The 25,364-nt window shown below is 40.5% G+C and overlaps 1 protein-coding gene across 2 annotated transcripts in view; it reads right to left on the reverse strand.

The window, feature by feature from the left end:
* Positions 1-25,364, reverse strand: part of STX1A (syntaxin 1A) — a 64,520-nt gene that overhangs the window by 27,127 nt on the left and 12,029 nt on the right. For both annotated transcript variants that reach the window (XR_015798192.1, XM_088152400.1), the window contains exons 2-3: positions 9,817-9,894; positions 9,219-9,318 (exon numbers count right to left, since the gene is read on the reverse strand). Coding sequence is in view for 1 of the 2 variants with exons in the window: in XM_088152400.1 (XP_088008526.1) it covers positions 9,219-9,318; positions 9,817-9,894 (178 nt within the window). In the remaining variant the exon portion in view is untranslated. The remainder of the gene's footprint in view (positions 1-9,218; positions 9,319-9,816; positions 9,895-25,364) is intronic.

Here is a 25,364-nt window from a genome sequence, read left to right on the forward strand (position 1 = left end):
TGGGCTTAAGTTAAGTTCCAGTCACAAATTGTACAACATACTGCTAACTCATGGTTATGACTAACCAAAGTACCCACTTGCCTGAGTTCCCACAACACACTGAACCATAAAGTAATTATACAGAATTACAAAGCACAGCCACATTTTAACTTTACACTTGTATGAACTCTACCTTAGCATGTGACAACTGGCAGGCAACTAAGGAGGGCTTTTTAACATTTTAAAGAATGTTAAGTTTTAATACTTCATCAGGGGAAGGTTGTAATCTCCCTAAACACAACACACTGGGGATAAACCTGGCCTCTGACACTTCACAGAGACTATGTGTGACTATATTCTAAGTTCTTCATCTGCTGCTTGGAACTGTTTTGCAGTAGGGCGTCATGGAAATACCAATAATTAATTAAATAAAATCCATCACTCATGTCCTGGTTTGCATCATTCAGAACATCTCTGAAGTCTACAGATTAAAGATTGAGGAGTGGAACGTGTGTATGCGTGCTTAAAGTGGAAAAAAGCCTCAAGTGTTTTTTTTAAAAGAGCTTAATTGTCCTAGGGCAAGAAACAGCTAGCTATTTAGAACCACTCTGAAATATGAATGCAAGTTGAAACTGCTTAAGATTGTAGGAAAATATTTTAAAGTGTCAAATGCAGACATGGGAAGAATGCAGATTTCAGATTCAAAGAGTTTGTAGGGAAAGTCAGAATCTAAGGAAAACTTGAATGTGCAAAGAACCTTTTTTTTAAAATAGTATTTTATTGAAATTTTAAAATTACAAAGTTAAAAGTTAGAAATGAAAAAAAAATTGAAAATACAAGTTATAAAGAAAAGGAAAAGAAAAAGAAAAAGTGAGATAAAGTAAAAGAAAAAGAAAAGAGATATGAAAAATAGATAACTTCCAATCTATCTCTGGTCTTAGGAATAATAAAAGTATCATAAGTGCTAGTTTTTAATGCATTAAGTAGCAATAATTCTTTGTCAAAACATATCCCATTACATTTATAATCTTATCTTCAAATCCCCATGTGAGCTGCACCCCACCTGCATTTTGCAAACAGTCCATCAATGGTTTCCATTCTTTAAGGTAATAATTATTTGAGTTTTCTTTTAATAAGCAAGTCAGTTTATAATTTTCTGCCATTTCCATCAGTTTTAACAACCATTCTTGTATTGTTGGTAGTGTCTGGGTTTTCCAAAATTGTGGCAAAGAACCTTTTTTAATGTATCTTTGACAGATGGAAGATTTGATATAGCGCAAGAGAAAAATTGGCAGAGGATTCCAGGATTCAACTGTTTCCTGAGACGCTGAAATTGTATTTATTATAATGGTTGGTCGCACAGTCAGTCAGATGTTTAGACTGGATTTGGCATTTTTATCCACCTATTGAGTCCTTCCCAAGGACCTGGGATAGGCAGATGTTGTTGTTTGTTGGTGTTAAAAGGTATCATCACAGAATGTCGCCTGTTCCAAGTAAAGCTGCCTTTTGCAATTGACTGATGGTGATTCAAGTGGTACTCCAGATGTTTTGGGATTGTACCTAAGGCACCTATTACTATTGGTACCATCTTTGCTTTCTTTTGCCACAGTCATTCTATTTCTATTTGCAGGTCTTTGTATTTTGTGATTTTCTCCAGTTCTTTCTCTTCTCTTCTACTATCTCCAGTTATTGCAATGTCCACTATCCAGACTTTTTTGTTTTTCTTATCAACAATTGCTCAGTCTGGGGTGTTATGTGGCAGGTGCTTGTCTGTTTGAATTCTAAAGTCCCAGAGCACTTTAGCTTCTTCATTTTCTATTACTTTGTCTTTGTTGTTATTATTTATTATTATTTAAATTTATTAGCCACCCAATTCCAATTATAGCCTTCATTAAAGTAGAAGCCAGGAGAAAGAAAGGTTCATATAAGCACACAACACCCAGAATACTGGATTGGTTACAAGTCTGGGCAGAGCACAAAATCAAGCCAGGAATAAGCCAGGAAACCACAAACAAATCATGCATCCTTGTTTACCTGTCATACTAAGGGAAAAAGCCTATAACAAACCATGTTATTTGTGGCCTATAACAAAACTTCATTTTTGGCCTACAACGAGGTTTAATTCACTGACTCTGTTTGCACAGAATCATATGAAGCCAAAACCAAATAAGCTAGTTTAAGGGTTCATTTGATATAATAATCCATCAGTATGTGCAAACAGATAAAGTTGTGCTATATTGTACAGATATTAAAGTAAGCCAGGATTGGCTGAATTAGCTTTTTTAATAGCCACAATTCATTGGATTCACACCATACATTATGCAATACAGATCAGATACATAAATAAATGGGAGGACAATGCAGAAAATCTAGAATGTAAGAGGTTGATGTCATCTAGATTTTGTGTAAAATTGGGAGAACAAAAGGTGACAATAAAGACTGTATGGATTTTTGAATTTCCTTCTTACATTGCACTTGTTACATTTCCTTTTAAAATTTAGCACATTCTTATTTATTATGATTTATCCCTTGCTTTCCAGTCAAATAATCAGTGCAATGTATTATCAAACATCTATATTTTGGGAGGAGTAAAGAGGGTGTTGTGTAAGAAATGCAGTATTTTACCTCCACAAACAGAGCTTTGCTATTTGTAAAATTAAGCTCTACGCTCTCTTCAGCAACCCCCCTTCCCCCATGTCTTCTGCTGTTCAGCTTTTGAAGTAACTGTTCCTCATCTAATAAAAAGCTTCTGGATTTTCAAAGACAAACACATCTCCAGGGAGCAATTTCTGTCTTGCAGCAGGGTAGGTGTTTACAATGGCTAATAAGCCACACCAACTCAGTCTGGGAAATCAATGTTTCCATCCTTTACGTGACCCAAAGCTCATTAGCGACGCCTTGAAGCCATGGAGAAGCCAGATATCATTTCAGGAAGTGGGTGGCATAGTGACTTGAAGATGAATGTTGCCTGCATGTTCCAAGTACTGATCCAGCTCCAGCTGTGCAAATATGGATGGCCCATGAAACAACTGCACAGAGAGAAAATCTTTGGGATGGGGGTGGGAGAGAGAAAAGGAAGAATAGTTCTTTCTAGGCATTAGTAGTAAAATTCTATAGGAATAGATTTTAAAGTAGGAGTCACTTTAAAACCTGAGCAATTAGACCATGTCTCACAAATGAGAATTGAAAGAGCTGTGTGTGTTTAAGAGAAGCAAAGATGATAAGAACTCAGGGCTGATAAGCATTAGATGGAGCCCAGTTGTTTCAAAACAGGAATTGCAGAAAAGTAGATTTCAGCTAAACATTCAGCAGAAAATGTCCTTATAGTAAGAATTATTGGCCAAAAACTGTCTGTCTTCATAGCTGGTGGGTTCCTTTCAATGAGCACACTGAAGCAGAGGTTGGACCACTGTCTGTAGAGAGGCTGCTATTGTATCCTGCAAGCAGATACTGCATGGAGTAGTGAGTTCATTAGGCCAGTCTCCCACAATCTGGTACCTCCTGATGTGTTGGGACTTCTCCTTTCAGAGTTCCACAGCCAGGTCATGCTGACTATGAAAGCTGCAACCCCTCCACATCTGGAGGGCGTAAGGTCAAAGGAAGATTTGGCTAAGTAATTTCCAAATCTCTTTAAATGTTATGATTCTATGACAGTGGAAAAAGCTGGACTACAATGAAACAGCTGTTGGATTCAGTACAATATAAAGGAACAAAGAACCAGAGGGAACTCTTTCCATAATTCTTCCCAGTTTAAAAACCCTGATCAAACTCAACATTATACCAACTGGTAAGGACAAAGAACAATCTAGATTTTTCTGTGGTGGTCCTCTCTCCCTTTGGCTGGTTGCTAAAAGAATGGCCTTCCCATTGAACTGGGATGACTATCTCCCCATTAGGGGAGATGGGTAGAAATAAATCTTCTATTATTATTATTATTATTATTATTATTATTATTATTATTATTATTATTATTATTATTGGAGGAAGCAGCAGCAGCAGCCGCCTGTTAGATATTCCAATGTCTACTCACACAATTGTAAGTAAACTTATCCAAGAATAAATTTCATCACAGATGATACTTGCTTCCAAGTCAACTTCCACTGCAAAACTAATTCACACATCTGCTACAAAATGGCTGTGCAAGGACTTATATCCAATCACAGGTTTTTGGATCATTCTACAGTAAGGACTGTTTACTTTTTTCAACTATCATCTCTGAATTAAACCACAGGATTTTTGGAGACATACAATCTACAGCATTCCTTTTTAATGGGAACAATCCAAGCCCCTTATCACCACAGATGCATGCATAACCAATGTTTGAGTTGTCTGTTTGCGGAGTGGAGTAGCAATGGGATTAACACCCCTCCCTGAACTTCAGTCTTATGAATATAATTGGGAGAACCAGGCAAATCTAATTTAAACAACTGAGCAGACAAAACATGGGCTTGTGCTGATGGCACAGTGGAGCAAAAGGTTTGACTGAAGCTCCACAGGAGCATGAGAGCCAGAAGGGGAAGCAAAGCATCCAGCTAACAAGTGGGCAGCCTCAAGAGACTGACGGCATCTATGTGGGGAACGCAGCAGGGCTGTGGGCAGCTGAGGTGGGAGCAAATGGGGGCTAAGCCTGGAAGAAGCTATCTAAATCCAGCTATCCTTTCTGGAGATTCAAGCATCTGCCCACTGAATCCCAAGACCCCATCCCACGCAGCCCTAATCACGGAGTGCCCACAGCAGGCACAAGAGGAGAAAAAGGTGGTCAGAGGAAGCAAGATATGAACAAGGAATGACATGGCTTTTTGAGCTACCACAGACTATATGATATAAACCATAGATCACATTTCAGAGCAGGGAAGAAGGATATGCTGCTCCAATCAACTTGCCGCTAACCAGAAAAGCACTTCCCAGTTTGTTCTTGTGCTTTTCACAGCAGCGTGGCTTGAAAAACCAGCAGGGCTTGCAACATTTGCTAGGGAATTGTAATGAGCATTATTACAGATCCAGCCACTGCTAAGGAAGTCTAACAGTATTGTTTTTAGCATTTGTGCACTGTATTTTGTTTTTAATTATATATTGCTCTACAGAAATTTGCCCAGCTGGCTGACCTGGGCTGATCTTAACAACCTAAGCTTGGTTGGACCTGGTTCATACATGGATGGAAGATGCCTAGGAAATACCAGGGCTGTAGACTAGACCAGGAAGTTGGAAAAAAAAAAGGTTTGTGAAAGAAGGCAATGGTAAACTTGTATTTTGCTGTGAAGGAAACCATATGGACGTGTCCACAAAGTTACCAGGAGCCGAGCTAGACTGAAGGGAAAATTTTCCCTTTTTTTACCTACAGGAATGTATTAGTAACAACTCTGAAATAGGAAATTTAAGTAAAAAAAAAAGGGCAGCAAACAAGGAGCAAAGTTGACAGCAAAAGGCTTTTGGATTGAGTATGTCTGGTATACCATTGGGGTGGTATTCTGGTTAAGGAGGTACTGAATAGTGTACTATTCATGAGTCACTATTTCTCAGCCCAACCTACCTCATCAGTGGTGGTTATGGAGGAAAATACTATAAATCCTTCTAGAGGAAAGGTGGGATAGAAATCTAATAACACGAAGGGCTCAGTTTGCTGATTCTAACTTCCAGCAAGAGAGTCTAATTTAATCCATTATTTTAGCATTCTTCCCAACAGATAGTTGCTATGGACAACAGGGCTTGGAAATACAGTATATGTTAGGTTTATGTCCCACCTTTGCTTTCAGGAGCTCAAGGCAGAGTACTCAACCCTCTCTCCAATTCTTCCTGCAATATCCTGTGCGGTATGTTGGCTGAGATAGAATGATTGACCCAAAGCCACACAGAGCTTTCATCGCTTGAAGGTGGACTTGATCCTGGGTCTCCCAGTCCCATTTCAAAACCTTAATCATTATACTACTGACTCACCTACACTACACTAACTTTTGGGCAGAACTCCAGAAAAGCTCTTCATTAGAATTAACCTCACTTAATTCTGAAGCATTTTTTAAACAAGGAGGCATTTAATAAGTGACTGCTTGCACATAAAACAGTCTTGACCTTTGCTCTGGCTAGCTAAACACACAGGATAGCTGTTTCAGTTTTGCTTTAATTTAAAAAAAAGAGGTATTATGTTTAAGGGTCATTTTCACTTCAATGTCATTGTCATTTCCACAAACTATTTAATTGCCTTAGGTTGTAAACCAGAGAGGAAAGGCTATTAACATTTAGAAAAACTGCTGCCAATTCCTGTTAGCCTGTGGGATACAGAGAGTCATAAAACAAAGAGCTAGATAAAATCAACAGCTTGCTAACCTTGGTCTGGACTTATCACATGCCACAAATGTGTAGACGCATCAAGCCACCATTTAATGCTTCTTGTTCAAACTGTCCATTGGATTTACTAGGAAGGTCCATTTTCTACAGTGGAGACAAGGCATTCTATAGTGGGCATTTCCATTCTACTCACTCTGAAGGTGAAGCTTAGAAGACACTGTTTCATGTGGGAGGGGATAGTCCCTTCCCTTTCCCCAATTTCAAAATGAAAAGCCAGAAGAGAGCTTAATGGAAGAAGACTTGAGAAAACACGGTATGAAGGAGAGATAAGTAAAACGATGACAGGTGGCTGCAGATTCCCTAAGCTACTTGGCCATGTATCTCCTATCCCTTGAGGCTGGATTCTGTGTTGGAGCTAGTGCAAGGTTCTGTCCCTACCCTTGTAGAGGGCTTCCTAAACCCACCACTTGCAAGAAATCTTCACCTTCAGCAAGATCACTGATTGCCTCTGAGACTTCTGAGTTATCAGGTTCTGGAAAGGAGAATTATTCATGGGAAAGGATGCAAGTGGAACAGCCTGATGTCCTGTTGCCCTTCTGTTTGCCTTTTTTCTTGATTAGGGGTAGGACTTTCTTTTTGTCCTTAGTTATAGTTAGGAAATAGACTAGCATCTGTTTGTCACCCTTGAACAGGGGCAATATGAAGATCAATTTTAACTTCAAGTTAATGTCCATTTTTTTAGCCAGAGTTGCCCTCTCCCCTCTCTCTCATCTCCATCTACCTTCTTCACAGTACTTATAACCCAGCTCTTTGAATTGTGCCCAGAGGCCTACTGGCAACCACTTGGAATTCATAGGTGAACTCTCTCATGCTTTGGGGTGTTAGCTCATTTGCTCAGCCCCAGCTGTTGCAGAAGTCCTCTGACAAGTCCATGGACTGCAAGTTACTGTTTATAAGTTTATTGGCCATAGATCCTCTGAAATGACTAAGTCAACCAAATAAAGGAAAACAGGAGAAAGAATAAATGAAGATCTTTTTGGATGAAAGGAATTCTGGTCCACCTTTCTATAGAAAGCAGTGTCACAACAGTTCTAAGCCCTCCCTCTGGAAGGAGTGGTGGGAAAACACTTACTGTAACTCCCTTGCCTGATTCTTGCCCATAACTCCCTTGCCCTGGCTCAATTATAGGAAAATAGCAACTAACTTTTCTTATAACAATTGGATATAATCAAGCAGGGTGAATGTGCTCTGGGTCCCATTAATTAAACAGTGTCATCTTACGGGATCTAGGAAGTACACTTACTCTGTTGCAGGACCTGTCCTCTGGAATGATATCCCCCCAGAGATTCATGTGGCTCCCACTCTTACGACATTTAGGACACTGTTAAAGACCTGGTTGTTCTCCCAAGCCTTAGGATAGGGTGATTGTGGAGCCCTGTAATGGTATGTGGGGATGACCTTGGGAGACAGGAGGAAGAGCCACATCCTAGACAACAGACTGATAAACAAAATTTGAGTCCAAAGGAGGAGGGGTGGTGAAAGTGTCTCAGAAGGGACCCTCCCTAGTTTTAAGGGGAGTAAAAGTGAAGGGAGGGAGGGGTACTTTCAGACCTGCAAGATTCTGTTAATACAACCTTACAATAAAGACAGAGCTAGGTGTCTAGCTCTGGGTGTACTTCTTGTCTGGGTGTACTTCTTGTCTGGACTACCTCAAAGGGCTAACAAGCCCCTTTAGTTATCATTGGTTTATAGTTGGTGAACTGTTCTTCCAGTCAGTTGTGACCTTTTTTACATGTACTGTTTTCTTTTTGTTTGCAAGCCACCCAGAGTTGTCAAGAAGTCAGGTGGCTTTGAAATTTGATAAATAAAATAAAGTCATTTGGTCCAGTTTGCACAGGACAAATCAATTTTCTTTCTTTGTTAATATCTGTGCTGCATCCTGCAAGCCTAGGATTGGAACCCGGTACCTTCCAGCTTTGTAACAGATTCTGAGATGTAGCTTTTAAACTACAAATGATTTAACTTTTGTCCCCTAATCATATCATTCCCCCCTGAAACAACTGTTTAGATAGCATGAGCAGCTGGGTCAGCCATGAAGTGATCTACTAGGCTTCATACCATCATTTCCTGCACCCCGACCACCCGCCCCTGGTTGCCCCAAAGGTTTCCTACTGTGAGATGGACAGGACGAGTGCTAGGCTCTGCTGTCTAAATTAAGGCATAGATAATTACAGAGCACTTTGTTCTAATGTGCTCACATGAATCAGGCAAGGGAGTTAATTGATATTTACGCAACACTCACGCTTGCCACGGGAGAGAACGTTCAATTGTTTGGAACAGAGCAGAGAAAATAAGAAGCCAGCCACAATAGAGGTTGCATAGTAGCAGAGATCCATGCAGGGCAGCCCGCCCAACAAAAAAGAATTTCCAGCTGGCTAATCTAAAAAGCAAAGTTGCTTCTGCATGGATAACACCTAACACTACCAACCCAAGGGTATCATGCAGCCTTTGTATCTTTCCCTCCACAGTAGATTTGTTTGTGGCACAAAACAGATAGGTAGAAGTAGTGGAGAGGCGTGAAAAGTGATTGATAACATAATCTGGATCTCCTCATAAAATTCCATGAACGAGGCAGGGAAACTGCACCATGAAAAACCAAATCTGGAAGCATCTCAAGACAAACTCTTTGACAAGCATGAACACTGATGAAAAATCCAGATAGCTGAGCAGCTTGACACTAGCTTCATGTCCCTTCCAACGGCCATGCTCCATCTTTCCACTAAGTTTCCAAACAGACCATCACCCCAGTATTTCTAATCCAGCCAGTTTAAATGAGCACAGACAATGCAGTGAAGGGATTTATTCTAACTGCAACCACCATATAAATCTCTTTCCTTAGCAAAATCCTTCTGCTTTCTCGACCAGTTGTGAAAGAAGTGCAAGACAGCCTTACTCACTCTCGTCAGGGTTTGGGGCTGCAAGGATGGCACTGTGCTTTCGCTTCACCTCTTCCACATTTTCTGAGATCTTCTCTATGAACCCACGGATTTCTTCCACCTGAGGAAAGAAAGCTTGGCATGATTGCAGAATTTAAAGAATGGATACTGAAACCAACTACAATGAGCACTACGCATTTTGTGATCGGTCAAATGCTATTAACCAACTGCCTATTATTTGATCACAACCACACTGTTAAATTATTCTGTTGTTCTTTCCCTGAACAGAGATAAACTGTGCAATCCTATACATCTCTACTGCATTGAATTCCATCCTACTGAAAATATATTCAAAATATTTTTCATGATAAACATGTTTCTAATAAAAGTGCTTAAAATTGTTTGGTTAACTGAGTCTTTTCTAACTGCTGAATGTCCAGTCTCACATGCCCACATCTGTAGAATTTCCTTGTGTCTATTTAAGACTTCTTTTGTCCCTGTTCCTGGGCATATAAGGAACTGTCATGCAATAAACAGGAAACAGGTTCATCACAAAAGACATGGAAGATTCTACTGTATTCCCCAATACATTTTCATATAGGAAATAAGGGTTTGTCACCTGCTCAAAAAACTCGTCCATAAAGTGATCCCGATCCACACCAACAGTAACCTCGTCATCATCATCACTGTCCTTGGCCTGCAACATAAGGAACTTCATTAATAAACACCAAGTTTCAATATTTGGAGCATCAAAGGTATGCCTCAAAAAAAAAAAAGAATGTAAAGACCTAAATTTTGCATCATAAGGCCAAAACAGACATCTGTTGGATAGTACCTGTGATTTCCCCCAAGGACAAAGGCAGCTACATTTTGACTCCTTTTCTTCCAACTCATTAATTTCTGATTTCTTCTAGTGCCAGTAAATCATGCTTTCTCCAGGGTGAGCTAAAAGCAGAAGTACAATTGCCTCTCTGCACTATATGGGAATATTATTCAGTTTCTGAGTGCACACCCCACTATGTTCTTTCTATATCTGTGCTTTGGCTGTGTTTCTCTCTCCCTCAAGGCCACAACATGGGAAGAAAGAAAGAAGTGGGGATAAATGTCCTTAACTTTAATCAAAATTGTACTAAGCTGAATTCAGCCAGAATTTTTACTTTTTTGAAAAAATAAATAAAGGAGCAGGAGGTAATACACTCCCATCACTGCAGTAGTCACAAGTGTGCCCAGGCCCCATTTGGCTCAGGCAGCTTTATCTTGTGTTGCCAGGAGACTCCTTTAAGGAACAGGTGACAGCTATTAGCAAGGGTGCCATACTGGATCCGGAGTGCCCTTGCCCTCTTAGAATCTGAATCCCATATACCACTAGGGCACACTCAGATTGGAGCCTCTCACAGAAACATGGAAGGCCTTTTTTCCCTACAAAATTCCATAAATAATCTTCTTTTGAAGAAGTAGAAAATCAGAAAGGGTCTGCTAGCACCTTTTCCCACTAACAAATTTCATCAAAAGGCACAAACGTCTGTGGGCTGCAACTTACTTCATCACATACATCATTATTTATTTATTATTTTTATTTATCGTATTTATATGTCCGCCCATCTCACACAAGGTGACTCTGGGCAACGTACAACAATGAAAAAAAATAAATACATAAAAACAATTACACATAACAAACTGTAATACATGGAGTGGCTAAACTGATGTAGGATTAAACTGGGATGAAGCGGAGGGGGGGAAGGAGGGGAAGAGGGGTGGTTGCGCAGATGCAAAGGCATATTATAAGTGCCTTATCAATTAACATTTGCAACATGTTAAAAAAGTATTGTTTGTTGAAATCTTCTGAAATAGCTTGTCATTTTTGATATATGTGAGTTTAGCAATTTTCCCTTGATTGTGATATTAAAGTTTCTTTGTTCCAAAATAGCTACTTTAAGATCTGTAACGGACAGTCCTGGGGGACTGAGATGTTCTGATATTACTTTGTCCTTATTCTGAGTCCTGACGTCAAACGTATGTCCATTAATTCTTCCATGCAATGTAAGCATCAAATTTCAAGACCAGCTAGGAAAATATAATGCAGCCATGGATCCAAGGCCTTACTTGCTGTTCCCAGAGTAATAATTTATTTGTTTGTTTCTTTATTAAATTTATATGCTGCCCATCTCCTCCAGAATTACTCTGGGAGGCTCCCAATTAACAGTAAAAATATAAATATCCATATTAAATTAGCTAAAAAATAATGCTATATAAAAAAAACTATATACAATTCAAGATGATGGGAGGGAGCACTGGTGATGATGGGGGGAGCATTAATGACCTCTGGGTCCCCACATTAGCATCCCTGCTGAATAGCCAAGCCCATGTTCTTCTGGCTCAGCTGCCCCCAAAGTCAAACTGCAAAAGTTGTGTTTTGTGTTGCTGGAGCTCCTTGGGATTTTGGGACAGGCTGGTTTCCCAGGTTCAGGACCTCCTGCCAATCCCCATCACTCAGCTCTTAGCACTTTGCCTCCCCACATCTGACAAGCTGCCTCAGAGTCCTCACAATGGGCTGCAGGGTCAGCCAGACAGCTGACAACTGTTTTTTTATTTATTTTTTGCCTCACAGCGAACAATCGTGGTGAGAGTAAAGCAGGGACAGCGATGGAGACTGGGGGTGAGGAAGTCAGCCAGGAGCCTGTTTGGGTACTCCCTCATTGGCCAACTGGAGGGAGCAATGGTCAGCACTGGTGAGTACTCACAACTAGTATTTGGATCCAAAAAGAGGCAAAGGTGCTTTGGAGCCAACATGAGCACCCTTGCTCGGGTGCCAGATGGACCATTGCCCTCTTTGGGTACACACAGTGCACACCACAATAGCTGTGAGGGGAAGAGGTGTGGGCTGTTGTAAGACTAAACCTGAGGACTGGAGAGAGGATATGGTGTTGGCAGAGAAATGCTCTGATTTCAAGACATACGTCTCCTCCTCTGTTTAAAATAGGTAATAGTCAAAAATAGCAGTTTGTCCAGGACTAAACCAGCCCCTCCTCAAAACGTGAGATTCCAAGGAAGCACGATTCTAAACAAAGGTTTCTTCAAGGATGCCCAGTGCAGTCAAGAAGGATGCGGCGTAGGCTGTCTCTCTTTCTCACGAGAAGGAGCTGCCATGTGCTTGAGACTCCTACAGCCCTGCGTGGCAGTACAGGAGCGCAGCTGGGGAGCCCGCATGCACATCTCAGGCAATCACATTCCTTGCAGGGAAATGGCAAACCATGCGTGGGAGCACTGCCTCAAATCTCTAGAGTCGTCCTCCTCTGCAGTCCTCCCTCTCTTCTTTCATGAAGAGGGAGCATTCCAGGTCGGGGCCACCTCCCATTATGGCGGCCCCAAATCACAGCTGACAGTCACCATGGTAACATCTCACTTGGAAGGAGTGGGTGCTGCAGGGAACAGAGGGTGCCCTTCCTTGCTCAGGAACAATGCTCAGGGGTCACTACTCAGCGGCTTGGGCTGAAGCATCAGTAAAAACAAGACTGGAGTTTGGCAGGAGAAAAATACACTGTCCAGTTGCTTGTTGAGCCAGTGTTGCTATTTAAGGGAGAATGAGCTGCAGTCAAATAATGTAATGATTCATACACTTATTAAGGGTTATTTAATTTGGATTTTATACTGTTGCTTGGGCTCTTTATTAAGTATAGGAACCCGAGCGTTGGTCAGTGACCACAATAAACTGGAATGAATTGAACTGAGAAAAAATAGTTGGGGGTGGTGGATTTCACAGACACCAGGAGTCGGCTGATTTCTACCGTCAATTCTATAACGAAAATTCTGTTATTTGTATTGGGGTGGGCAATCTTTTTGTTTCTTTAGTAAAGTCCCGCATTCCCTCAGGGTGTTAAGCCAAACACAGCTGCTCCTCTGGACACACTCTAGGTAGGGTCTGATGAGCACAAAAGGAATACACACAAAAGAAGATGCAAACGGTGACTTTAGCAACCCAGGAGGGCCTTCTCAAGCATTCTAAGAAAAAGTTGGGCACATAATCAAGGATGGGCTTTCCCACATAAGCTTTCTGCTCCCCCACTCCCCACCAATAGGTTATCCAGGGGAATATCTACATGGTGCTTCCAGGAAGCTTGGAACCATCATCTCTTTCTTTCTCTATTAAATATGCTTTCTGCAAGGGCTGCACGTGGACTTCCCCACCAAGCCCTCCCTGATGCACCAAGTGCTGAAATCTTCCTCTGCATGGTTGAGGAACATCCCCTCCTCCAAATGGCTTGGTGGGCCTTTGCGTTTGCTCAACGATCCGAGCTTACCAGCTTTCTGTGCTTGAAAGCTTCTACAATGAAAGGCAGGGTACATATTTTTAAATAAATAAATCTGACACAGTGCCACCTAGATTCTGGAGAGCTTCCAAACAGAAAAGGAACAGCAGCTAAGCAATCTGGCTTGGCATTAGGTATATTAGAGAGGTTTGCGGGCTTTTGTCTGCACATCAACCAACCCTCTTTCGACGCCAGGGTTGGAAACGCACCTGTGCTCAGCTCTTCTCCTCCCCGCTCCCGCCTCCTCAGTTCCACCTCCTCCACTGTGCCATTTTTACCCACCATTGTTTCAGCCCCCTGGCCCTTTCTGCAGGCAGCAGCTGCCAGGTCCCTCCCATCAGGCACCCAGGAAACAAGACAAAGGGCGGGAAAGCCTTGTCGCCAAGAGGCACCAGCCAGGTGTCATGTCGTTTCATTTTGATTCCCTGCTAAAATATGCGTACATTGACTCTGAAGATCTTTTTAATCATTTTGCTTCAGGCAATCACAAGCTCATTCCTAGAAGCCACAAGTTCTTATTCATGTTTATTTTTAAACTGGGGCAAAGCAGAAAGACTCAACAGGGACTGCGGCCCTAGTAAAGAAGCAAAAGGAAGGACTGGTCTTCTGACGCAGTGTTTCTCAACCTTGGCAACTTTAAGATGTGTGGACTTCAACTCCCAGAATTCCCCAGCCAGCTAAATTCAGATTCACTAAATTCAGATTCACCCTGAAGAAGGAGTTTTCACAATAAGACAGGAATTATTTGGGCAAGGTTCAAATTTAACAGGGCTACTTCTCTTTCACTCCAAAACACTACTCGATAGATATCCTGGCCAGCTGAAAACAGAAAGCCAGCCAATAGAGGCTGGAAGATGATCGTGCTTGTTTAGTCCAGTGACTCTTCCTATCATCCTCTTTGCAAGCTGCAAAGAGCCCAAAGACCTTGCTAGGATCTCTGCAAACAGGAGTCTGCAGAGCTCAAGGCTGTTGATGGTTTTAAAGGTACTGAAGAGCAATGATCAAATCAGTGTCTGCCTCAAAAATAAATCATCCCTCTGTAAGCATGATGTACAATACATCAGAAATGCTTGCTGTTCAAGCTATCTCCTACCTCAAAGTCAGAAAACAAAACTGATCTGTGTATCAGGATGACTGCCAATCTGGTTTATTCTTTGGACTAACCTATGTCAGTTAGGTCAAAAGGAAAGTTAGTCCATTCAGGAAGGTTAATGACTCCCAGAGGTAGCTGCTGTATATACCAGAGTAGGATACTCTTTGATCAGGAGAGTATTTTCCTTACATTGTTTTAGAGTTCCACCCCATTTTATCATTAAGTTGCTCAGAGCTTGCAAAGATGTATCTCTCCTGTTCTGCAGACAAAATAGGCAACTGCTGAAGCACAGAAGCTGCTGTACAGTACTGTCTCAATTCCAAATCTCGGTTCTGCTACAAACTCTCTAGATATCCTTGGCCAAGCTCACTTATCCCGAAACCCCAATTTGCAGTAAGTACTATAAGTATTTATTTATATTATTTATTAAGTTATTTATTTATCTGTCATATTTATACAGCCGCCCATCTCACACAAGGTGACTCTGGGCGGCATACAACGATTAAAAAATAAATACATAAAAACAATTACACATAAAAAACTGTAAAAACACACAAAATAGGAGGGGATAAAATTAATAAGGGAGCCATCGTAAAATCTCCCCGGTCCCCTGGGAGCCCCAGGCCTGATCACATAGCCAGGTTAATTAATTAATTAATTAATTCATTCATTCATTCATTCATTCATTCATTTGAGAGCCACTCTGGTGTAGTGGTTAAGGTACCAACCAGGCTAGAAACCAAGAAAGCATGAGTTCTAGTCCTGCCTTAGGCACAAAACCAGCTGGGTGACTTTGGGCCAGTCACTCCCTCTCAGCCCTAGAAAGAAGGCAATGGAAAACCCCTTCTGAAAATGCTGCCAAAATCCACGCCGTCACCAGGAATCAACACTGACCTGAAGGAACAATGAACAACAACAACAAAAATTATAAAATTTCTACCCAACTTTTCCATCATTAAAAGCAATCCCTAAGCAGGGTACAATTTATTTGAAACAACCAGGTAAAAATGTGTTTGAAGCTGTTTCAAAGCTTCTAACACCATGTTAAAAAGCTTAATTTTTTTTTTTTTAACTCTCAGAATGAGACCAGACCTGGCCAGAAATGCAGCAGTTTGACCAAATGCCAGGGTAAACAAGCACATTTTCAACTTCAGTGCCAAAAAGTTTAAAAAGCTCAGTGCCAACTTTAATTGTACAGGGAAGGAATCCCACTGCCAAGACACTTGTATCAAGAACACCCTCTTTTGGGTTGTCACCCAGAGAATGAGGAATAATATTTATAGCCTCACCAGATTGGTGTGCAGATTGCAGCAAGACAATTAAAGCAAAGCACTTTGAACTCTGTCACTATGCAAATAGTGGAGGTTTATTATTATTATGCACTATTATAATGATCGACAATCACTCATTCCTACCATCTGAACTTTTTTTTTTTTTTTTTTCAAATTCTTGTTTCTGAACCAGCATCATATTAGTCTGGCAATATGAGCTCCTCAGCTTGCAGAGATCTCTTTCTAGTTTACTGATCTTGGACTTGGAATGGAACCAATTAGCATTCAATGCCTCTCCTTGCCTGGACTGCAGGCAACCTTTCCTTCAAAACCAGATATAATGTCCAGCTTTCATCAAGGATTGTGGATACTTATAGAGGAAGGAGATCAGCTGACCTGAAAAAAGATAAGTAAGGGCTTTCTGACATGCCTTATTTACTAAAGATACAGGATGCTAGAAGCTCATAATAAAAATACAGCCATCCATCTCCTAAAAAAGCTGCTCTGGCCCAGCCAAAACACACTAATCTGTAGCACAGAAGAATGAACAGTTTCCATAATTCTTTGATTATGATGGTATGCAAACATGTTAAATACATAAACTTTTTTTCTTCCTTGCTTTCAAGCAGAGATTTTCCCAAGTGATTTAAAGCTTAATGCAATCTGGCTGGTGGGATATAGAGCAACTCTTGATAGCATGCTGTGATGTATTTGTTACTTAATATGACAAAATAATTGCTTGTATCTGCCAAGATTTGTATACTATGGTTAATGCAGCATAAGCAATCAAGGTTCCCAAGGAACTACCTGAACCAGTTCTATAAAAGCTTGACGATGTAGACAAGGGAGTTGGCTAAGCCCAGATGACCAGATGTAGTCTTAAACTTCTTCTGCGTTACTTCTAATGCATGCAACTCTTTGGAACTTACAGTACACCTATAAATCTATTTTAATGTGTTTATACTGAATCTGTTAGAAGTTCATGGTCTGCTGTTTAAGGCACCAGGCTAGAAACCAGAAGACTGTGAGTTCTAGTCCTGCGTTAGGCATGAAAGCTGGCTGGATGATTTGGGCCAGTCACTCTCCCTCAGCCCAACTCACCTCACAGGGTTGTTGTTGTTGGGAAAATAGGAGGAGGAAGGAGTGTTAGGTATGTTTGCTGCCTTGAGTTATTTATAAAAATAAGAAAAGCAGATAAAAAAATCTAAATAATAAATAATAATGGCAAAGTTAATTATATCAGCATATATCAGGCAGAAATCCATCAGAAGTATAGGTAGGAAATAGCTGGTTTCTTGAATTTCTATCCAGATATTTGCTGCAGGAGGTGGAATTCTGTGGATGTACTATGCCTTATAGCTGGAGTCTGCACCATGTGTTTGCAGACACTTCCTCTGATATTCCTGGATTTCCCTGCCCCATATGCTTTTTTTTAGGATGATCATGCCAACCATTTTGTAAATGGGCAAATCCTTCATTCTGAGAACATAATATGCTGCCAGAATTCCAAATGTGCCCACAACCCAAAAACTATATAGATCTAACTTCAATTTATCACAAAAATCTATGTCAGGTCATTTGGGAATTTATATCACAGAACCATAAAGTTGGAATGTACTGTACATTTAGTCCAATTCCTTGCTCAAAGCAGGATCCACTAGACCATCTATGATAGATTACATGCAGCCTCTGTCTGAAGATCTCTAGTGAAGTAGAACTCATCACGTCATGAGGTTGTCTGTTCACTGGCCCAAAGTCTGTACAGTCAGAAACCTCCTCCTGATATCTAGCTTAAACCTGCTTCCTTTTAGTAGTAACCCATTTGCTATGGTCCTGCCCCCTGGGGCAACAGAGAATAAGTCCACTCCCTCTTCTGTGTAACAGCCCTTCAGATATTGAAGACTGCTGTAGGCTAAACATACCCAGATCATTTAACTGTTCCTCACATGGTTTGGTTTCCAAACTTGTCACCATCTTACAGCTCTTCTCTGAACTTGCTCCAATCTGTCACTGTCCTTTTTGAACTGTATTGCTTAGACCTGAACACAGTACTCCAAATGGGGTCTAACCAGGGCAGAGAAGGATGGAACAATTAATTTCTATAATCTGCACTCTATAGTCCTGTTGACGCACCCAAGATATCATTTGCCTTTTTAGCAACTGTATTACACTATTGACTCATTTTTCATTTCTGGTAAACAAGGACACCCAGAACTCTCTCATATGTATTACTGTCAAGCCAGGTGTCTCCCACCTTATACTTGTGTCTTACATTTTTTCATAACCAGATGGGTAACTTTACATTTCTCCCTGCTAAATTCTATCCTATTCATTGCAGCCTACTGCTCAGGACAATGTAGATCTTTTTGAATCTTCTTTCTTTCATCTAAAATATTAGCTACACCTCCCAGTTTTGTGTCATCTGCAAATTTGTTTAGTATCCCATCAATTCCCTTATTCAAGTCATTTACAGAAATATTGAACAAAGACCTATGGCATTCCTTTCCATAATTTTCTCCAAGCTGAAGTAGAGCCATTAATGAGCACTCTTTGAGTACAGTCATTCAGCCAACCCAGAGTCCATCTAAGACTAATATCATCTGGTTCATATTTTACCAGTTTATGAAGGAGAATATCATGAGGCTGTGTATCAAAGGCTTTGCTGAGGTCCAAGTATACCATATATACAGCATTTCCCTGATCTACTAAACTAGTAACTCTCTCAAAAACAGAGATAATGTTAGTCTGGCATGATTTGTTTATGAATCCTATTCTGGCTCCTCTTAATTGTAGCATGTCTATCCAGATGCTCACAAATATGCTACTTGACAATCTGTTCAAAGACTATGCTTTCCTTTTATTTCTTAACATACCCAAGAAACTTGTTTTTGTTATTTTAGTATCTCTTGCAAACCTCAGTTCATTCTGAGCGTTAACTTTTCTGACAAAGTTTCTATAGTTTTTGGAGACTATTTCGTATTCTTCTTTGGTTATGTTCTCTTCCTTCCATTTCCTATACATGTCCTTTTTTTCTCAGCATTTTAGAATGCTCCACAAACTTCCATGCAGATCTCTTTAAGTTTTCCCCATTTTTGGAGGGTGGATTGTTTGTGATTATGCTCTTGGTATCTCACACATTTGCCATCTCTCATAATTGTTCCAGTATTAATATTAATTCTGGTTGCTATTACTGGTTAAGCAATAATAGGACTATTTTGTGATAGATATACATATACATATACATATACATACATACATACACACACACACAGCATGCATGTATGTGTGTGTATATATGTCTGTGTCTGTCTATCTACACTGTCAGTATTATACATACAGTATGTACTGATATGTACTGTCAGTATATATATATGTGTATATTAAATAAGAAAATCCAGGATTAAAGGCTTTTTTTTCCTGAGCCACTAGTGATGGAAAGAGAAACTGACAATGAGGCAAATAAAAGACTATCACCAACCTACTCCCCCCTGCCATGTGATCAACATAAAATAATAACATGGGCAAGACTTGGCAACAGGAAACTTAAAGACATAGGAACCTGAAAAATAATATTTTGGCAGATAGGCTGATGCTATAGTTATAGTGTGATGATGTTTATGAAGGTGATTGTAATTATGACAATGGTGATGGTGATATGCCATGAAGTCAGTGTCATCATATAATTACACTATCTAAGCACTGAAATCAAATTTAGACAAAAATACTGGAGGACAACTAAAAAAAACAGGAGTGCCACCATATGCCAATGTCGCAGTCCAGATGTTCTGTAAAAAATGAATGAATAGGCTGACAGTTTGAGAGTAAAACAACTAGTGAGACTACAGGCTTGGAATCACATTTTAAAAAATAGAACGTAACCTCACACATTTTAACAAGTCAAGAAGCAGTCATGATTTTTTCTGGAACGATCAGCATCCAACCTGAGCTGGTGTGAAGAGAGGGTTGCTACAGGAGTGCCTAATTTATCTCACTTTACATGCAATTTGCATTTCAGGTTCTTCAACTGCGTTGATTTGGGGCAGGAACAGAGGGGGGAAGAGATACAGTCACGCTTTCCGCTAAGGAGGAAGAGCTGCCTCTTGAGGCAGCAATTGCCCACTCAGCCAGACTAAGAATAGCGCACTAAAGGGAAGGCAGACCTGGCTAATTAGCCCAGTTAGCCAGCTTTCAAACAAGCCACCTTGGTCCCATTATATATGAAGCAAAGGTTAAGCATCTGTTTGCACACCACAGAGTGTGTTGCGGGAGGCCACAGGATGCTGTCATTTTGAATAAGTGGAACATTTGAACTCGGACTTGCAAAACTAACTTTCATAAATAATGCACTTCACTACACTCAAACCACACCATTATATTAAAGGGTAGCCACTGTGATATCAAACAGTAGAGCTTCATTGCACAAATGCAATATACCTGCTTGTGCTGAATACAGAAGGATTGCTTTTGCACTGTTTTGGTGAACTTCCTGGAGCCATTAGGCTGGCTGCGGCTGGTATCGTAGAAGAACTTAGCAGCTGGGTCAAATCAAAATGGATTGAGCTTATGCCAAGATCTGTTCTTACAATGACCGAGAAAATAAATGTCTCCAGGCAGCGAGAAACAGGGAATGAAAGCTTGTCTCTTTCTGATTCCCAGAGGTGACACATCAGCATTGTCTCCGAATATGGAGATTTCATTCTACCATTGTGCTTAACAGCTATGGATAGCTCTGGCTACTCTTTTAAAAAGTGTGGTGTTTGAAGAGTCAATTCAGTGTGACTCTTAAGGTAGCCCCACCCTTTTCAAGTTTGCAGAAAAGCCTGCAAAAAAAGGGTTGCCTGAATGACTAGCACAGAGCTGCAGTGCTCATGCAACATCTGGAACATTTTTTCTGTATCATTTTCAAAGCTCATAGAGCCTGATGTGCAGTACATTCCTCAAGTTATGATACATTATGGGAAATTCTTTTGTTTGGCTGGTTTACTATCAATTTTACTGAATTACCTGAGTTTAGTATTGCTAAACTCAATACATGAGTAACATTGAATAGACCTACTACCGTGACAGAGAAGGCAGACTTCCTTCTTTCTATTTTTTGTAAGCCATGAATAATTTTATCAACCTCTACAATAGGCATCCTCCTTTTTCCAACTATCTTTTTTTATAAAGCATGAGAACATAAATACTTTAGCTTTTTCTTTTATCAGTGAGGGTGAGAAGGGAAATAACATAGATGGACCTCATGAAGAGACTGAACTCTAGGGGTGGAGAGAATTCTTCCTGCACCCCCCATATTATTTTTTTTTGACACCCTCACAGATGAATGCACAGACAGGTCTGGGCTTCAACCCACCCTCTCCAGCATTCCACTATGCCCATAAGCAGCACAAAGGGAGCCTAGAAGCCCTACGAGATGAACCAAAACTGTCCCACCATCCTCAGCACAGGTAACAGGCCAGAGGTGATGGTGGAAAGCTTCTGATCTATCAAAGAGGCTCTTGGGCTCCTGATTTTACAGCCAAGTCTTCTGTTTATTAGGGACAGAAGCACTGACAGCCTTTCTATAGTCCACTGTCTGGAATATTAGAGTCTCAAGGGAGTGGATGTCAATAATATCATTTTTAGCAGCTGTTGAAGCAACCTAAATGGTATTCATGCAACATGCTAAACCAAGGTTAAGAAACACAGTTGCTATGTACATATACTGTGTTAGCATATTATGACTTAACATGATGGCCTGATTCAGCCAATATGTAAAGAAAATATCTAAGTTCCCACAAAATGCTGATCCACAAAGCACCAGCCCCATTTCAGCCTAATTAGTATTTAGTGTCCGTATTTTTATTTGGTATGTAAGCATAGGACAATCTTCATGCTGTGTGACCAGTCAAGGATCTGCCCTTTTCAGGTCTTAGAACACTAGCTAATCCCAATACATGAGTAATACTGAATGGCTCTGCCCTATGACACTGTACCTCTGCAATTAACTAAAACCACTGTATATGGGGATTGAATCTGGATATTTCTGCATACAAAGCCTGGACTTTCCCAACTGTTCTTCCCAACTAGGCCAAATCTGCTAAAAAGCCAACATGGTATAGTGGTTAAGCTATCAAACTAACATCAGGGAGACCTAGGTTGAAGTCTACCCTTAACCATGGAAAGTTATTGGGTGACCTTGGGCCAGTTAACGCTCCTAGTTCAATCTGTTTTATAGGATTGCTGTTGTGCAGAAAAACTGCCAGAGAAAATGCTATGTGTGTTGTTATGAGTTCCTGGAGTACAGATGGGATATAAATCAAGTATAAAAAAATAAATAAATTTATGCAATTTTCAGACAGTTTAAATGGATTTATATGTATTGCAGTTTTCATCCTGCAAGGAGGGTAGGATTAGTTCTTCCATATTAAAGAGAGCTAGATTCTGTGCCCAAAACTCTCTTGTAAAATCAGTGCTGCAATGTGCAAACTCTTTGCTTTTCAGTGCCTGGATTTGCACACCACTCTAAACCACAGTTCACTTTTTAGATATGGCTCTACCCAGTGAGGACTGTGGAGTCCTTGGTGCTCTCTGAGCTTGGTTGTTTGCTTGCAGACATTTCATTACCCAACTAGGTAATATTATCAGTGCAAAGTGTGGGGTTTGCTCCCTGTTTATATACAGTAGCTTGTTCTAGTTATGGTGGGGATGTGGTTTTCTCCCTGGTAGTTAACTATATAAACAGGGAGCAAACCCAACACTCACTTGAACTGATGATGTTACCTAGTTAAATCTGTTCCAAGTCATTCTCTATTAATGTTGTTCTGACCGTTCATGAGCACCATGGGATAAGCAATACAATAGGTTGAGACCTCTACTTTTCGTGTCTTTAGCACATCACCAGCAGACGGGGGTGGGGGGGAATCTGCCAATCACAGCACTGCTGCAGGAAAGGGGTGGAGGGTTTAACACAAGGATACCAGATAGGAATTACAATGAGATTGGTTCTTGGTCCCATCATTTCACTGTCAGATTATTGCAGCCTTGGGCAAAACCATCAAGAAAATGGACTCATCACAATACTAGCTTGGCACCCTAGTGCCATAGCACAAATCCATTTAACCACTGAAAATGTTAGTTCTACATCTGCTCCAAGTACACCTTCAAAAGTAACTGAAGTCTCCTTTAAGTGAAAATGGGAAGCTGCCTGACACTGTAGAAGAAGCCAGCCAAGGAGGGCATAGGTAGGCATCTAAGCTCTAGGGGATAGACAGTGCTGCCCTACATTCTTTATCTCCCTGGAATCAGTTAGGTTAGGTAGCTACTCCCCTGTCTTTCAGTGTTTTGTCTTCCACACAAATTGTTCCAAATTACTCCTGAGTGAAGTGCATACTTCACTGTTTTGTGCAAATCCAACAGGCACCTGAAACAGTGGGGGGTCCCCATGGCAACCCATAGCATTTATTTAAAAAGTAACATAAAGCCTTCAAGCTGAGCATGAATTCTGGTGACCATGTGGAAGACCTGAAGTCTTCTTTGCAACAATGCACACCAATTATTTTTATTGCCACCTCACATGCGCACATATACAGCTCTTTAGGGACACAACAGCAGAATAGCAGCAGCAAAGGCTGGCTAGGGACCCGATAACAACAAGCACGCCTGCATCAGCTTGAAACAGCCAATAAGCATCTCTCTGTTTACACTACCTACTGGACTCCTGGTTTCCCCTCTGATATAAAGGGTGAACAACAGGCTTTCCCTCCCCAGAGTTGAGACGTTTTTACTGCTCAGTCATATTGATAGACGAAGGAAAAAGACCCATTTTGACATTTTGCACATTGCAATGAATTGTTCATTTTGAACTGATTAAGAAAATTATATTTATTGATTGTATCTTGAACCACCCTCTTGGACATCTGAGACCCTCGGTTGTATAGACTTCAACTTCCAGAACTATTCAGTCAACTGGCATTGGAGAGAACTCTGAGAGTTGGTCCACACATCTAGGAAAAGCCCAGTTTAGAGAAACAGAAGATCGATTTGGGGTCTTAATATTTGGTGGGAGGAAAATAGTACAGTATACATTTTTAAACATTATGCTGGTTCAGAGGGGAAAAAAAAATCAAACTTATAACTGCAGTTCACTAAAATGCTTTTGAATGATCTAGAACTGTTCACCAGGCTAGACAGTACCAAAACACAAAACAAAACAGTATCAGGGTAAGAAATTAAAGAGCTTTCAACTTAAACCAGATACTGTGGTCATGAGGTCTGCACTTTAGGTCAAGCAAAAGTCTCCACGCTAACTTCAGCTCCTGGTGAATTCATAGATGTATCCAAGTCGTTTTCTTGGCAAAATATGGAAGTGGTTTGCCATTGCATCTTCTGGGATATTCTTTCAAACTTCCAAGTCAAGGCTACTGAGGTGGGATTTCTTGATGATATGTCATTCAATTATTAACCTGCCACCAGCCAAGATCAGTCAACTGTGCTGCAGTTCACAGAAAGCAAACCATGGTGTGAGAAAAGGAATTATTAAGATGGGGAACTTGTTTGCCTGGCATGCCAAAAGACTTGAATTAACATGGATGTATGCACACCACTGTCTCACCCACTCCTGCAGAGTTTTCTTAATCATGATTAACGACATATCTACATGTGGGAATGTTTGAGCAAGACAATATTAGCAAGATAGGAAAGCCACATCTAATCCAATTGGCCACCTTCTGCTTCACATTGACCAAGCCAAGTCCAAGCTCTAGCATCCTTCCCTGAAGGCAAAATGTGTATTTGTTTTTTCAGTCCACTTCTCCATGTTAAAACAATATGGGCTTGCTTTGAGTCACTGCCTTCAAGCCAACCTCCTTATTCCAGGCAGGAATATATTCTGGGTGAGATAAGAAAGATGAAAGGGCATTTTGAATCCCTTTTTCTTTCTTTCCCACTTGGTGAACATGGCAAGAAGGGGATGCTCCTACAAAGGTCAACGTGCAACAGAATGCTGATATATTAACAAAAGAAAGGAAAAGGGAAGGAGGGAGACAAATGAAATTTAGAGAAAAGGTACACTGATTGATTATGTGCCATCAAGTTGCTTTTGACTCTTTGCAACCACATTAGGTTGATACAAATCAGAAAAAAACAAGTACTGTTGACATTTAAAGCTGGCTGCTAAAAGGAATATGGAGACAAATTTCACAAGTGTCTTGCCTTTATTTGAATTTCTCTTTTCTTACTGCAAATTGAAAGACTTTGTGATTTAAAAAAAGGACTGGGGAATAAATTACAATAATAATAAAATTATCCACACTGAAGGGAAAATGACTAGAGGGCAATTTTGATCAAAGTTGGGTCATTCAGTAAAGTTGTAGATCTGAGATGAAGACAACACAATGCAAAAATGACAATGCAGGATCTGCCACCACAAGACAGGTGTAGTCTTAGAACATCGACAGCTTTGTGAAGAAAAAATATGATCTAGGACGGAAAAGGCCAAATAAGCTAAATAGAATCT

The sequence above is a fragment of the Python bivittatus genome, unplaced genomic scaffold, assembly GCF_059951505.1.
Source record: "Python bivittatus isolate LINGU-HERP-01145 unplaced genomic scaffold, Pbiv_v1 ctg000690_np1212, whole genome shotgun sequence".
Lineage (NCBI taxonomy): Eukaryota > Metazoa > Chordata > Lepidosauria > Squamata > Pythonidae > Python > Python bivittatus.